This window comes from Geotrypetes seraphini, chromosome 19, assembly GCF_902459505.1.
Source record: "Geotrypetes seraphini chromosome 19, aGeoSer1.1, whole genome shotgun sequence".
Lineage (NCBI taxonomy): Eukaryota > Metazoa > Chordata > Amphibia > Gymnophiona > Dermophiidae > Geotrypetes > Geotrypetes seraphini.
The window spans coordinates 32,671,823-32,688,123 of record NC_047102.1 but is presented as its reverse complement, the minus strand read 5'-3'; the positions used below and the strand labels follow the sequence as shown (position 1 = coordinate 32,688,123).

At 39.9% G+C, this 16,301-nt stretch overlaps 2 protein-coding genes across 4 annotated transcripts in view; both read left to right on the top strand.

The window, feature by feature from the left end:
- The window catches only part of LOC117352133, a 1,164,809-nt gene that overhangs the window by 819,066 nt on the left and 329,442 nt on the right, over positions 1–16,301 (top strand). The window lies entirely within an intron of this gene.
- Positions 1–16,301, top strand: part of CHID1 (chitinase domain containing 1) — a 218,371-nt gene that overhangs the window by 15,370 nt on the left and 186,700 nt on the right. For all 3 annotated transcript variants that reach the window (XR_004537584.1, XR_004537585.1, XM_033928275.1), the window contains exons 3-5: positions 548–697; positions 6,482–6,614; positions 7,461–7,505. Coding sequence is in view for 1 of the 3 variants with exons in the window: in XM_033928275.1 (XP_033784166.1) it covers positions 548–697; positions 6,482–6,614; positions 7,461–7,505 (328 nt within the window). In the remaining 2 variants the exon portion in view is untranslated. The remainder of the gene's footprint in view (positions 1–547; positions 698–6,481; positions 6,615–7,460; positions 7,506–16,301) is intronic.

Sequence of the window (16,301 nt, the reverse complement as noted above, 5' to 3'; positions counted from 1 at the left end):
AGATATGAGAATAAGCTAAATATATACAGTAAATGCATTAAGGTGCATTTTTTTTGTTGGATTTAAAGAAGTTCCTAGCAGGTCAACCTTCCCAGCCGTCTCCTCTTGACTAGAGTTGTGCTTTTTGATATATAATATTCTCCTTTGACATCATGCTTAAAGCAAGATTTTTCCTTCTTATTTACCCTTTTTCTTTTTATCTATATCCACTGCTTGCTTGCTTGCTTTCTTTCTCCCTCCCTCCCTCCCCCTCCTTTTTGTGCTCTAATGAATCTACTTTAGATGAATAGTTGCTTTGATTTTGTTTTTCTTGATTAAAAGTCTTGGGACCCTTTTACTAAGGCTTAGTACATCCTAATTCCATTAGTGCATGCTAAGCTTTAGTAAAAGGGCCCCTTTGTAGTGGATCGTATGTCTGGTTCAAGTGGATACTTGTATATTTGTTTAAATGATAACAATAAAATTTAAAAACAAAGTTTTCAGTATTTACAAAAGTTTGTATTTTATTTTTTCTTATCTTTCTTCCATTATTTTTTTTCCATTTTAGAGTCAACATTCAGATAGTCCAGTACAGGATCGGGGACTGGTGGTTACAAATCCCAAATTTAAAGATATTGTTCTGGAGCACAAAAATTATTGTGCTAAGAAAATGAAAACACGGCATTTCCCGGGGAATGTGCTGGGATACATCACACCTGTATGTATATTCTTGGCATATTCATTACACTGGTTTCATAGAGTTCTTTGGTGTTTAGTGTCACATGTTGGGGGGAGGGGTGTAATCAATTTTGGAACATATCAGCTACACCTAAATGGTCAGGGTCATGGTAACAGCTGTCATGCTGTGAAAACAGCCAGTTTGCTAACATTTCCATGCTAACTGCTTGCTGTGTTGTGAAATGGAGATTGTGTTTTATAGATTTGAATAGTGCTTGTAACATAACATAAGAACATAAGAAACGCCTTCACCGGATCAGATCTAGGTCCATCTAGTCCGGCGATCCGCACACGCGGAGGCCCATTTAGGTGCTCCTTGTTGGAGACCCGGATTTCCTGTATCCCTCAATATGATTTGCAAGAAGGTGTGCATCCAACTTGCGTTTGAAACCCAGAACAGTAGTCTCTGCCACAACCTCCTCTGGGAGAGCATTCCAAGCACCCACCACTCGTTGTGTGAAACAGAACTTCCTGACATTTGTCCTGAACCTGCTGCCATTCAGTTTCAGGCTATGACCTCTTGTCCGTGTCACATCTGAAAATGTCAGTAATGCTGCTTCCTGGTCAATTTGGTCAAATCCTTTTAATATTTTAAAAGTCTCAATCAGATCCCCACGCAGTCTTCTCTTTTCGAGGGTGAACAGTCCCAGTTTTCCGAGGCGTTCCATGTAGCTTAAATTCTCCATGCCTTTGACTAGTTTCGTGGCTCACCTCTGCACCCTCTCCAACAGAATTTTATCCTTCTCAAGGTATGGAGACCAGTGTTGGACACAGTATTCTAAGTGTGGTCTGACCATTGTTCTGTAAAGTGGCATTATAACATCTTCCGACCTACTCGTGATCCCCTTCTTAATCATGCCTAGCATCCTATTTGCTTTCTTCGCCGCCGTTGTGGTTGGCACATAGTAACTTACCATAAACCATCATCTCTGCAGCTTATGTGAGCACACTTAATACCTCCTCAAGAGACCTGAGATCACTGGATTTCCATCGCTTGGTTCTTCTAGGTCCCAAATTATTACAGATCTACAAGACATACAGGTTTCTATTTTTTTTTTTAGCATTAAAGACTTTGGAATGATTTACCTTTTTTTGTTTATACTGAGCAATCATTTAAAAAATCAAGGGTTCTGCTTAAAACATATGTACAGACAGATATCCAAGCGATTGAAATGCAGGGGGCCTGGGGAAAGGAAGAAGCAATATGGATTATTTTGAAAAGAGAAGTGAACTTCTATCCATGTGGGTGTTGTCTGTAGACCTCCGACTCGATTACAACAAACTGACAAAGATCTGATTATGGATTAACAAAAGTTGGGAAAGAGGGGAAGTACTGTTGCTGGGTGATTTCAACCTGCTGGATGTGGACTGGAAATTTCTGTTTGCAGAATCAGAAAGAAGTAGAGAGATTGTGGATACCTTTCAAGGGGCTCTGCTCGGGCAAATGGTGACGGAGCCCACAAGGGAAAAAGCGATACTGGATCTGGTGCTCACAAATGGTGAAAGTGCCTCTAATGTCCGAGTGGGGACCCACCTGGCAAATAACGATCATCATACAGTTTGGTCCAATGTAACAGCCAAAGAGAAGGATGATCACACAAAACTCAAAGTCCTGGATTTCAGACATATGGACTTTAGTAGCATGGGAGAGTATCTGAAGAAAGAGCTGATTGGATAGGAAGACATAAGGGAAGTGGAAAAAAAGTGGTCCAATGTGAAAGGTGCAATAAAAAGAGCTACTGACCTTTATGTGAAGAAAATAAATAAAAAAAAGAGAAAAAGGAAACTGATGGTCCTCCAAACTAGGAGTGGAAAAAATAAAGGCAAAAGAATTGGTGTTGTGAAATATAAAATAACTCAACAAGGAATATCGGATGAAACTGAAAGAAGTCAAGAGAAATATAACGTGTGGCGAAAGTGCAAGCAGAAGAGCAAATGAGTATAAATTTAAGAAAGGGAGACAAAATTTTGTTCAGGTATATTAGTGAAAGGAGGAAGACAAAAAGTGAAATTACGAGACTGAAAGAAGGTATGAACCACTATGTGGAGAGATAAGAGGAAAAAGCAAACATGCTAAACAAATACTTCTGTTCAGTGTTCACAGAAGAAAACCATGGAGAAGGACCATGATTGGTTAGCAAAATTACACCTGAGAAGGGAGTGGGTACCACACCATTCACTGAAGAAAGTATTTATGAACAACTTGAAAAATTGAAGGTGGACAAAGCTATGGGACTGGTTAGGATCCATCCCAGGATATTGAGGGAGCTCCAAGAGGTTCTGGTGGGTCCTTTTAAAGATTTATTCAATAAATCTTTAGAGACAGGAGAGGTGTGGAGAAGAGCGGATGTGGTCCCTCCACAAAAGTGGTTGCAGAGATGAAGAGGGAAACTACAAGCAAGTAAACCTCATTTCATTTATTAGAAAAATAATGGAAATGTTACTGAAGGAAAGGATAGTGAAATTCTTAGAATCTAATGGCTTGCAAGATCTGAAGCAACATGGCTTTACTAAAGGTAAATCATGCCAAATGAATGTGATTGAATTCTTTGACTGGGTGGCCAGAGAATTGGATGAAGGACATGTGCTAGATGTAATTTACTTAGATTTCAGCAAAGCCTTTGACATGGTTTCTCTTAAATAAACTCCATGGGCTGAAGTTTGGGCCCAAAGTGGTGAACTGGATTAGAAACTAGTTGACAGAGAGTAGTGGTTAATGGAATTCACTCAGTGGAGGGACAAGTGAGTAGTGAAGTGCCTCAAGGATTAGTGCTGGGACCGATTCTGTTCAGTATGTTTGTAAGTGACATTGCTGAAGGGTTAGAAGGTAAGGTTAACCTTTTTGAGGATGATACCAAGATTTGTAACACAGTGGACACCCTGGAGGGAGTGAAAAACATGAAAAAGGATCTGCTAAAGTTAGAAGAATGGTCTAGCATCTGACAACCAAACGTCAATTCGAAGACGTGCAGAGTGATGCATTGGGGGGGGGGGGGTTAGAAATCCGAGGGAACCATATGTGCTAGGAAGTGAGAGGCTGATAAGCACAGATGGAGAAAAGGGCCTTGGGGTGATTGTGTCTGAGGATCTAAAGGCATCTAAACAGTGTGATAAAGCGGTGGCTGTAGCCAGAATGATGCTAGGCTGTATAGAAAGAGGAGTAACCAGCTGAAGAAGGGAGGTGTTGTATAGGTCATTGGTGAGGCATAAGAACATAAGAATAGCCTTACTGGGTCAGACCAATGGGTCATCAAGCCCAGTAGCCCATTCTCACAGTGACCAATCCAGGTCCCTAGCACCAGGCCAAAACCCAAGGAGTAGCAACATTCCATGCTACCGATCTAGGGCAAGCAGTGGCTTCCCTCACGTCTTTATCAATAACAGGTGTCACTGATGATGTCATCAGTGACACGGAAGAGGGAAGGCCGTAAAGCATCCTGTTCAGAGTGCTGCTACCGTCGCTGTTTTTGGTGGCCTTGGAGCAAGGGTATGTCAGTCTCATGGTAGGAGAGTCAGTGGGGTTATGCTGCACGGGGGATGTTTTGGGACAAAAAGTAGACGTGCTCTGTGCTAATTGATCAGCATGTGGTCATTGGTGTGTGCTGGCTGATAAGCACAGAATTAGGGCAGGAGTCCTTAACATCTATTAAATAGGTGGCATTGAGGGCTCACATGCTAATGGCCACATGCTAATTTTGCAATTTATGTATGGCCATTAATAAGAAAATGATACTGTTGGTCTTCTTAGAGCCAAGATAAAATGAAGGCTCCGTGTGTAGGAAACCCATGTGCTAAAAACTGTGCCGGCCACTTTTTAGCAAGACTTAGGGTTCCTTTTACTAAGCTGCAATAGCATTTTTAGCGCGCACTAAACCTGCGCTACGCAGCTAGAACTAACGCCAGCTCAATGCTGGCGTTAGCGTCTAGCATGAGTCTCAATTCTACGCGCGCTAAGCACGCGCTAAAACCACTATCACAGCTTAGTAAAATGTAAATGTATCTATGTTGCCTTTCTAAAATAGGTGCCTTATTATTATATTACCCCATATATCTTGTAAATATGTTATTTTGTTAAATTTTACAACAATAAAAGGACAACAAGGGCCAAATTCTCCAAACTGTCTCGAAGTTAGGCACCAGTAGGCTTCCTACTGCCATCTAATGAACCAATCGGGACGTACCTTTTTTAAAAAAGATGCAGGCACCACTCATGGGTGCCTATCTTGCACCTATGGAGGTACAAAGGGATACCTATGGACACCTAAAGCTGACGTGGCTTATGCTGGAAGTGGCCTTAGGTGTCGGTAGGCGTGCCTATGCGCCTCCGTAGGTGCGAGATCAGTGCCTTAAATGTAGGCCTTTGAAATGCTAGCCTGCACCTATGTTAAAAAAGCAAACAAAACACAATTCTGGACATGGTGTCTGCCAGTAATTGACATTCCTTTGGAAATCACAGGGATAATACTAGTTGAAAACTAGGGGAAGTCAGAAAGTGCTTGAGTCGAAAAATATATATAAACTGACCTCACTTCAAAATACTAACCTGTCTATGGAGTGTGATCAAGAATTTTTAAGTTGCTCAGAGACGTGAAACTCTACAAGGAAGGTATACACCCTCCTAGGATTGATACAGAGTTTACCTTCCAGTCATTGCAACTGTTTCAATAATGATCACGCTCCAAGACAGGATTCAAAAAAGTAAAAAAATGTCACAATCTTTCAAAATGCTTCAAAACATGATGGCGTTCTTTCTTCAAGTACTTTGTCAAATGAACTTCACTTGAAATAAATGAGTTATGATACAATAACTTAGCTTTTTGAAGGGTTTGGGGTGCCAACGTGGCCCCGTTTCATTTTCTTCTTCAGGAGACCCAATCATAAATGTAATAAAAGTCCTTTAAAGCTTTCAATGACTATTCTGAAATTAGTGATGTATAAACACACCTAAAAGACAAAAAGTATCACAAAGTCGGGTGTGAGAGAAAATGTCATTGCCCACACTACGACGAAAAACTTAAATTAGCTTATGAAGCTGTACTATGGGGGAAACCGCTGCAAAATACATACCACTGCTGGAAAATTTCAACTGCCAGAAAAGACGCAGTGGCGCCTTCCCGTTTTAAATACAAAGGGGGAGGGATTTTCTGTATGCATGCTGAACGTAAAAACTTTACTGCCGTCACGTTGACAGGTGACTGATTCAGCTGTCTGAGATGACGGGAAGGCGCCGCTGCGTCTTTTCTGGCAGTTGAAATTTTCCAGCAGTGGTATGTATTTTGCAGCGGTTTCCCCCATAGTACAGCTTCATAAGCTAATTTAAGTTTTTCGTCGTAGTGTGGGCAATGACATTTTCTCTCACACCCGACACCCGACTCGGATCAAGAGGGAATATCTAAGTATCTTAGCCCTTGGTGCTCTAATGCAGTTCTGCTGAAAAATGAGGCCACCTAAGAGGTATCCTAGCACAGCAAAGGTGAACTTACCCAGACAACACTCTTTCATGATGGTCCCTCAGCACTCTTTTACATTTATTTTTGCTGACAGCAAATCTTATGAAAGAAAGTACAGCATATTTGCAATTGAAATCAGCATAAAAGCCTGAAAGAAAACAGACCTTGGAACACAATGTTACTGCTCCATTCTGGCGTTTATTGCAGTGACCTACATAAAGTTGGCAAATAAACTATCCAGTAATAGCTTTTTGTTAGTAGGAGTTTTGTGTATAACCCAGTGTCATATTTCTTTTTTATTGTTTTCCTGACAGTGGAACAGCCAAGGTTATGACATTGCTAAAACATTTGGAAACAAATTCCCACTCTTGTCACCGGTCTGGCTGCAGGTGAAAAGACAAGGTAGAGAGGCTTATCACATCACTGGACTCCACGATGCTGACAAAGGTACCCTGCTTTCTCCTTTTTCTTATTTTTGTTTGCTTTACCATATGCTTATAACTGTACATAAGAATAATCTTACTGGGTCAGACTAATGGTCCATCAAGCCCAGTAGCCCATTCTCACAGTGGCCAATCCAGGTCCCTAGTACCTGGCCTAAACCCAAGGAGTAGCAATATTCCATGCTACCAATCCAGGGCAAGCAGTGGCTTCCCCCATGCCTTTCTCAATAACAGACTATGGACATTTCCTCCAGGAAATTGTCCAAACCTTTCTTAAAACTAGCTACTCTATCTGCTCTTACCACAACCTCTGGCAATGTGTTCCAGAGCTTAACTATTCTCTAAGTGAAAAAATATTTCCTCCTATTGGATTTAAAAGTATGTCTCCTAGTCTTTGTAATATTTGACAGAGTGAAAAATTGATCCACTTGGCAATCCACTCGGCAATTTCTTTTCCAAGCTGACGAGCCCTAACCTTTTTAGTCTTTCCTCAGACGAGAGGAGTTCCATCCCCTTTATCATGTAGAATCATCTCACCTTTTATTGCTCTCAACTTCCCTGTAACTGATGAAGGCAGGTAGCATTCCATTTACTCCCTTTTTTAAGGGAATAAAACTAATTTGGAATGTCAACAAGAGATGGACTACTCTGTTTTAGTATCGGGGGATAGAAACAACTCATTCCTTTAATGAAGAAGAGGGCTAAGAGCTTGCAGAATTACCTAGTGACCAGGAAGGGATAGGATGAGAAGTCTTTTTATGAGTCTTAACTCATTTTCTGCTTGGTTGATTTAGATAAGGTAATATTGTGCTTTAATATCTCTTCCATTTTGTTTTGGTTCATTTGGCAGGCTGGATAAAAGATGTAAAGAAAAATTTGAAAAGCACCCTCATAGGTAAGTGTTTATGTTGTCCATTTATGTTAATGTTTCATTCTTCCATCTGAAAGCTGCCTTCCTGTATGCTGCTTTCTAGACAAGTTTTTATTTGCAGTATTTTTTTGCTTTTTATGTTTTCTGTCAAGGTTGATGGTGCTAGCCACTGTATTTACAGCTCTCACTTTACCAATTTCTGTAGTTGTGCATTGAAGAGATTGTGCCTGAGATGTCACTAAATACAAGGCTTGAACACAGGGGGGGATATCACATATTCAGAAACTCATGAGATAATATTTTGTGCTACTTCATTTTTGCAGAATTGAATCCCTAAGGCAATAAAAGTTAAATAATCCTTTCTAATCCTTAGTTAATAAAGTCTTGGTTGTGACCTTCTGTCTTTCAAATCCTGTTGCATGCTGATGGCTATCATTTCAATATTTCTATTTAAAGAGGATTAGGAATGTGCATTATCTGTATTTGTGGAATGTCTGGAGAGAGTATTGATGATTGCTGTTAATGAGTTTGTTATGAAAGGATGTTTTTTTGTTATTTTAGTTTATCCTTGTCCTATTTTATTTTATATTTATCTGTTATGAATGTATATTGTATGTATTATCTTGTTCCTCAAGGACAGGTAGGATAAACATGTGAACAAACAAATCATTTCAAGAACAATTCTCAAAACCATTAATATGCATAAACAGGATAACTCAATAGTCTAATCTAGTATTTCTGAGTCATGCTAAGCATAAACAGGTTCAAAGTAACTTACAACATAAGGAATTGCAGAATGTATATAATAAATTAGCAGTTTGAGAAGGGCTAAGCTATGAATGGAGTAATGGGGAGGGAAACTGCACTGGTATAATACATGAGTATGGGATTTAATGACATTAGGTATTTCAAGTTAATTGTCTGTGGTGTGTATGCTTTCAAAGAAGAGGGTTTTTGATTTTTTTCGGAATCTGTTGTAGAACGTTTCCATCCTGTTGTCAGTTTGGAGGTTGTTCAGATCTTGGTGCTAAAGTAAGTGAAGAGTGAGTCAAATGTGCATTTGTATTTAAGCCCTTTGGGAGATGGAAGGAGCATTTGAAGTGATTCTAGTTTTCTGGTTGATGTTGACCAGAAATTGATGAATAGGTTTATGAGTGGTTCAGCAGTTTTTGCATATAGAATTTGGAACATTATTCATGATAGTTTGAAGGTGGTATGAGTTTTGACGGGTAGCCAGTGTAAGTTCTTATAGTAAGGTAAGATGGAGTCAAATTTTTAGTTTGAATATTAGTCTGATAGCCTTGTTTTGTATCATCTGTAATTTGTTCATGAGAGTAGTGTTTAGGCCCGCATAGAAGGAGTTACAGTAATCTAGCTGGGACAGTATAAGCATTTGCATTAGTATGGCAAAGTAGTGCTCTTGAAAGAAGGGTTTGATTAGTCTTAGTCTTCTCATATTGTAGAAGGTTTTCTTCCTTAAGTTGAATATTTGAGATTCGCATGATAGGGTTGAGTTGAGTATGACTCCGAGGATCTTGATATGCAATGTGGATCCTGAGGTTAAAATACAGCAGGAGGGAACAGTTATATGAAACCATAGTACTTTGGTTTTGTCCGCATTTAGTTTGAGTTTGTTGGATGTGGCCCAGATTTGAATTTTGTTTAATCCACGAGGGATTTCTTAGAGAGAGGAAGAAATAATGGTTACTGTGGATGGGCAGACTAGATGGGCCATTTGGCCTTTATCTGCCATCATGTTTCTATGTTATTACCAACATTCATCAAATTGTGCAAATCCTTCCATTTGTTTGACAATATTCTTCACATAGCTTTGTAGTCAAATAATTACGCTAACTTCCAAAAGGTTCTCATAGTAACATAGCAGATGATGGCAGATAAAGACCCGAATGGTCCATCTAGTCTGCCCAACCTGATTCACTCTAAAAGCTTGTTGGGTATTTTTTTTTTTCTTCTTCTCCTTAGCTATTTTTGGGCAAGAATCTGAAGCTCTGCCTGGTACAGTTCTTAGGTTACAACTATTGAAGTCTCCGTCAAAGCTCAGTCCAGTCCATCTACACCCTCCCAGCCATTGAAGCCCTCCCCAGACCATCCTCCCCCAAACGGCCTTATACAGAAACAGACTGTGCAAGTCTGCCCAATACTGGCCTTAGTTCTAAAATATTTACTATTATTTTCTGATTCTAGATCCTCTGTGTTCATCCCATGCTTTTTTGAACTCCATCACCGTTTTCCTCTCCACCACCTCTCTTGGGAGCTCATTCCAGGCATCCACCACCCTCTCCGTAAAGAAGAATTTCCTTACATTGCTTTTGAGTTTCCCATCCATCAACCTCAAATTATGTCCTCTGGTTTTACCATTTTCCTTTCTCTGGAAAAGATTTTGTTCTAAATTAAGACTTTTCAAGTATTTGTACGTCTGAATCATATCTCTCCTGTCCCTCCTTGCCTCTAGGGTATACATATTCGGGGCTTCCAGTCTCTCCTCATACGTATTCTGGCACATATCTCCTATCATTTTTGTTGCCCTCCTCTAGACCGCTTCAAGCCTTTTTGTGTCTTTCACCAGATACGATCTCCAAAACTGAACACAATGCTCCAAGTGAGGTCTCACCAACGACCTGTACAGGGGCATCAACACCTTCGTTCCTCTACTGGTTACGCCTCTCTTTATACAGCTCAGCATCCTTCTGGCAGCAGCCACTGCCTTGTCGCATTGTTTTTTCACCTCTAGATCTTTGGACACTATTACCCCAAGGTCCCTCTCCCCATCTGTGCATATCAGCCTCTCCCCTCCCAGCATATACGGCTCCTTCCGATTATTAATCCCCAAATGCATTACTCTGCATTTCTTAGCATTGAATTTTAATTGCCAGATTTTAGACCATTCTTCTAACTTTTGTAGATCCTTTTTCATGTTTTCCATTCCTTCCTCAGTGTCTACTCTGTTACAAATCTTGGTATCATCCGCAGAAAGGCAAACTTTTCCTTCTAACCCTTCAGCAATGTCACTCACAAACATATGGAACAGGATCGGCCCCAGCACCAAACCCTGAGGGACTCCACTACTCACCTTTCCTTCCTCCGAGCGACTTCCATTAACCACCACCCTCTGCCGTCTTTCTGTCAACCAGTTTCTAATCCAGTTCTCCACTTTGGGTACTGATTTCAGCCATTCAAGTTTGTTCAAGAGCCTCCTATGAGGAACCATGTCAAAGGCTTTACTGAAATCTAAGTAAATTACATCTAGCATATGTCCTTGATCCAGTTCTCGGGTCACCCAATCAAAAAATTGAATCAGGTTCGTTTGGCACAATTTACCTTTAGTAAAGCCATGTTGCCTCAGATCCTGTAACCCATTAGAGTCTAGGAATTTCACTATTCTTTCTTTCAGCAACACTCCCATTATTTTTCCAACAACCAAAGTGATGCTTACTGGCCTGTAGTTTCCCGCTTCATCCCTGTGACCACTTTTGTGAATAAGGACCGCATCTGCTCTTCTCCAGTCCCCAGGAACCACTCCTGTCTCCAGAAATTTGTTGAACAAGTCTTTAATAGGACCCGCCATAACCTCTCTGAGTTCCCTCAGTATCCTGGGATGGATCCCGTCTGGTCCCATTGCTTTGTCCACCTTCAGTTTTTCAAATTGTTCATAAAACACTTTCCTCCGTGGTGGACTGATGACAATAAATGGGATGTGACCTTACCAGGGTTCAAACTCTACAGGAGAGATAGGTCACATAAAAAGGGTGGAGGAATAGCGCTATATATAAAAGATTCCATACCTTCAACCAGGATGGAAACAGCAGTAAGGGCGGACGACTTGGAATCATTATGGATTAAACTACCAGGAGGAGCAGGAACAGACATAAAATTGGGTCTGTACTATCACCCACCTGGACAATCGGAAGAAATCGACCAGGACTTGGAGGCCGAAATGAGGCAGTTATGCAAAAGCGGAAGCGTGGTGGTGATGGGGGACTTCAACTACCCGGGAATAGACTGGAGCATCGGGCACTCAAGCTGTACGAGGGAGACCAAATTCATGGAAGTCACGAGGGACTGTTTCATGGACCAGCTGGTCACGGAACCAACACGGGGAGATGCCACTCTTGACCTAATCTTCAACGGACTAGGGGGACCCGCTAAGGAGGTGGCGGTACTAGCCCCACTAGGAAACAGCGATCACAACACGATCCAGTACAGGCTAGAAATTGGACCATCAAAGGTGAAAAGAACCACAACGACAGCACTCAACTTCAAAAAAGGGAATTATGATGCCATGAGGAAAATGGTGGGAAAGAAACTCATCGATACCACAAGGAAGATAGAGTCCGTAGAAAAGGCCTGGACCCTACACAAGGGCACGGTGCACGAAGCACAGAACCTGTGCGTCCCCAAGTTCAGGAAAGGGTGCAAGAAAAATAGAACAAAAAACCTAGTGTGGATAACAAATGCAGTGAAAAAGGCAATAAGCGATAAGAAGGCATCATTTAAACAATGGAAAAAGGACCAGACAGAAGACAACCAAAAGGAGCATAAAAGACACCAAAAGGAGTATCACCGAGTGGTTAGGAAAGCAAAAAGAGAATATGAAGAAAGACTGGCAGGGGAAGCAACAAACTTCAAATCATTCTTCAGGTATGTCAACGGGAAGCAACCAGCTAGGGAGGAAGTAGGACCCTTGGATGATGGAGACAGAAAGGGAGTGGTATAAGAGGAAAAGGAGATAGCGGACAGGTTAAATGAGTTCTTCACGTCAGTTTTCACTATGGAGGACACAACCAACATTCCGGAACCCGAGGATATCGGAAGAAGAGATCAGGATGAAAATCTGGTCCAACTAGAGGTGAGCAGGATAGATGTCCTCAGGCAGATAGACAGGCTAAAGTGCGACAAATCGCCAGGTCCGGACGGCATTCACCCAAGAGTACTCGAGACTACGTCGGGAACTCCCTACAGCCATTTCCTGATGGCGATCTGCACAGGACAGGATCGTAGGAAGATCGCTCCTGCCTCAAAAACCCTCTAGACCATCAGGTAAGGCTGGGAATGCGGCACGGAGGTGGGGGTGGGTCAGAGCTGGATAATCGCGGTTTTTCGGCATTCGCTGTCCGGCTCTGCCCGTATCCCCCGCGAATGACGAGGGAGAAGTGTATATCTGAAAAAATTTTAGTCTCCCTTTTTTACATTTTTAGCCATTTGCTCTTCCGCCTGCACTTTCGCCAGGGTATCTCCCTCTTGGCTTCTTTCAGTTTCATCTGGTAGTCCTTTCTGTACTCTTCTTCTTTTTATATTTCAGGAATGCCAACTCTTTTGCCTTTATTTTCTCCACCACTAGTGTGGAGAACTATATCAGTTTCCTTTTTCTCTTGTTTTTATTTATTTGCTTCACATAAAGTTCTGTAGCCATTTTTATTACTCCTTTCAGCTTAGACCACTGTGCGGCACCCCAAATACACAAGGTATATGTTACTGAGGTTTTGTTTGTCGCTGGTGCTTCCTCATAGGCTCATACACCACCAGGTGACTATATTATTTTCATTTATTTTCATTAAGTTATACTTTAAACATCTAGCTTCCAGCTATCCAGCGTCAGTTAAGTTTGAACCAGGACTTTAAAGATAAACTTTCATAAAATTATTTATTCAAGCTGGATAGCTGGATGTTGAAAATAAATGAAAATAATATAGTCACCTGGTGGTGTATGAGCCTATGAGGAAGCCCCAGCGGCAAACAAAGCCCCAGAAACTTATACTTTGAGTATTTGGGGTGCCGCTTCTGACGGCTCTAGAAACACTGCTTGAGAACCTATTGGAAGTTAGTGTAATTATTTGACTACAAAGCTGTGTGAAGAATATTGTCAAACAAATGGAAGGGTTTGCACAATTTGGTGAATGGTGATATAATTGCAAGCTGGTTTTAAGTGATTGATCTATGTTATTACCAGTATTGCATTATTAGAGTCACAATTAATTAGGATGAGTAGAAGAATATAATCTGTGTATCAGAACATGCATTCATTGTTGTCAAATTTGATAAGGCTTAGTAAGCTCATGAAGAGGTTATAGAGGAAAAGTGATCCTTGCAGTATGACATAGAACGTTTGCTAGATTTTTGAAAATGCTTCATCTTTGTAGACAAGATATTGTCTGTTTTGTAGGATGTCTTTAAACTATTTCAGGATGGTTTCTGCAATGCCTGTTTCATTGAGTTTGGCTAGTAATACGATCTGAAACCCAAGAATTATTAATGGTTCCCTCTTTAAAAATAGTAGGGACAAAACGCCATGACATTTTCTCTGTAGTGGCTCCTCTTACTTGGAATACTCTTCCTCTATATATCAGAAATAATAAAAATTTAAATCAATTTAAAACTAATTTAAAATCATTTCTTTTTAAAATCTCTTTTGACCTCTAAATTCACTTCATTGCTAATTTCTATTTTAGAACTTTCAATCCCTTCCTAAATGTTTCCTCCCTCCCCTCTCAGACCACTTTCTCTCCCTTTAGGGAAACAATATTGTTGTAACTTTTTGCCCTCATGTTCATTCCATATGTGTCATAGTATGTTTATATTGTTTTGTGTGTCCAATTCCCTTTCTGTTAAAGTAGTATTAATATATTGTTAATTTTACCCCTTTAATGTTCAATAATATATAATTTAACAATGTTTGTTATATTTTGTTAATCGCTTAGTTTGTAATAAGCGATACATCAAATAAATTAAAACTTGAAACTTAATAGTTGGTGGTCAGTTGTGTTGAAGACAGTGAATATGTCACATTGAAGGAGGATTGCTTGATTTTGGTTTCAAGTTTTAAGTTTATAAAAAATTTGATATACCACCTTATCATTTATTTCAAGGTGGTTATACATTTTAAAATAGGGTAAAAACAGATAATACAATTAAACATAACTTTAACAAAATAAACATACAAAATTAGACAAAACAATGACATACACGATTAGACAAACGGGTATGAGTGGAAAAAAGGGGAGATCTACAATGATTAAAGAAAAGTAAGATATATAAAGAAAAGTAAGATATAAATGTATAAACAAAAGGGAGGGATTAAAAACAAGTAAGCCTAATACATAAGAACATAAGCAGTGCTTCTGCTGGATCAGACCAGGGGTTCATCATGCCCAGCAGTCCGCTCACGCGGTGGCCCATCAGGTCCAGGACCTGTATAGTAATCCTCTATCTATACCCCTCTATCCCCTTTTCCTTCAGGAAAATATCTAATCCCTTCTTGAATCCCAATACCGTACTCTGTCCTATCACACCCTCTGGAAACGCATTCCAGGTTTCCACCACCCTTTGGGTGATGAAGAACTTCCTAGCATTGGTTCTGAATCTGTCCCCTCTCAATTTTTCCGAATGCCCTCTCGTTCTTGTAGTTTTTGAAAGTTTGAAGAATCTGTCCCTCTCTACTTTCTCTATGCCCTTCATGATCTTATAAGTCTCTTTCATGTCCCCTCTAAGTCTCCGCTTTTCTAGGGAAAAGAGCCCAAGTTTCTCTAATCTTTCAGCGTATGAAAGGTTTTCCATAACAAAAAGCTGGCTTCTCTCAAAATGGACCTGGGACTGTGAGACGCGCCCGACTCATTCAAGAAGAGGAAGGAGCCGGGCGTCATGACATCATCACGAAAACGTGATGTGTGATAGGCTAAACACCAGGATGTAAAAAAAGAACACAAAATATGATTGCATTTTGGTTACATTTGACGTATGCTCTTTATATACTAGCATACCCCAAGAAGAGGCTCTTCAAGTTTTGGAAACGTTATGGAATTCTCAATCTAATTCTGATAACTCCTTTGTACAATTTTTAAAAGAATTAAGTGCCATAGCTTTGAAGAATAATTATTTAATCTTTAATGGCAAATTCTTTAAACAGCTTTCAGGTATCGCTATGGGTGCGTCATTTGCCCCCACTATAGCAAATTTATATATGTCTTGGTTTGAGGAAACATTTATCTACAAGTTAGCAGAATTTCAATATATTCTTAAATGGTGGCGTTTTATAGACAACATATTTGCGATATGGGTGGGCACTTTGCAACAACTTCAAGAATTTACCATGATATTAAATCAGTGTCATGAGTCTATTAAATTCACCATGTCACACAGTATGAACAAAATTAGTTTTTTGGATGTATTAGTGCATTGGAATGGAAATAATCTGGTAACTTCTATTTTTCGAAAAAATACTGATAGAAATACTTTATTGAGATTCGATAGTATGCATCCTGCACACTTGAAGACTAGCATCCCCTTTGCTCAATTTTTGAGATATCGGCAGATATGTAATACGAAAGAAAACTTTCTTCAAGAGGCTAAAATTTTGGAACAAAGACTGTTGTCCAGGAAATATCCTTATGCAATAATTAGAAAAGCAAAGAAACGGGCATTGCATAATCCTAGGGATACTCTATTGGATTATAATAAATCTCAAGAAAAAACAGATTTGATTCCATGCATAGTCAAACAAACTCGCACATCTTCACAAATTATTAAGAGATATAAAAGACATCTCCCATTACTGAAAACACTTCCATGTTTTGAAAATAAGGAATTTATTTTTCCCCAGTCTAGGAATAGAAATCTGAGTGACTGGTTATGCCATACTTCTAAAGATAAATTTGATACCAGCAGAACGGAAACTATTTTAGGACATAGTCCTTGTGGACATTGTTCGAATTGTAAGGTAATGGCTATGATCTCCAGTTTTATTAACCCGAATGACGGAAAAAATTATGTTTTACATCATACTTCTACATGTCAATCGTCCAACAT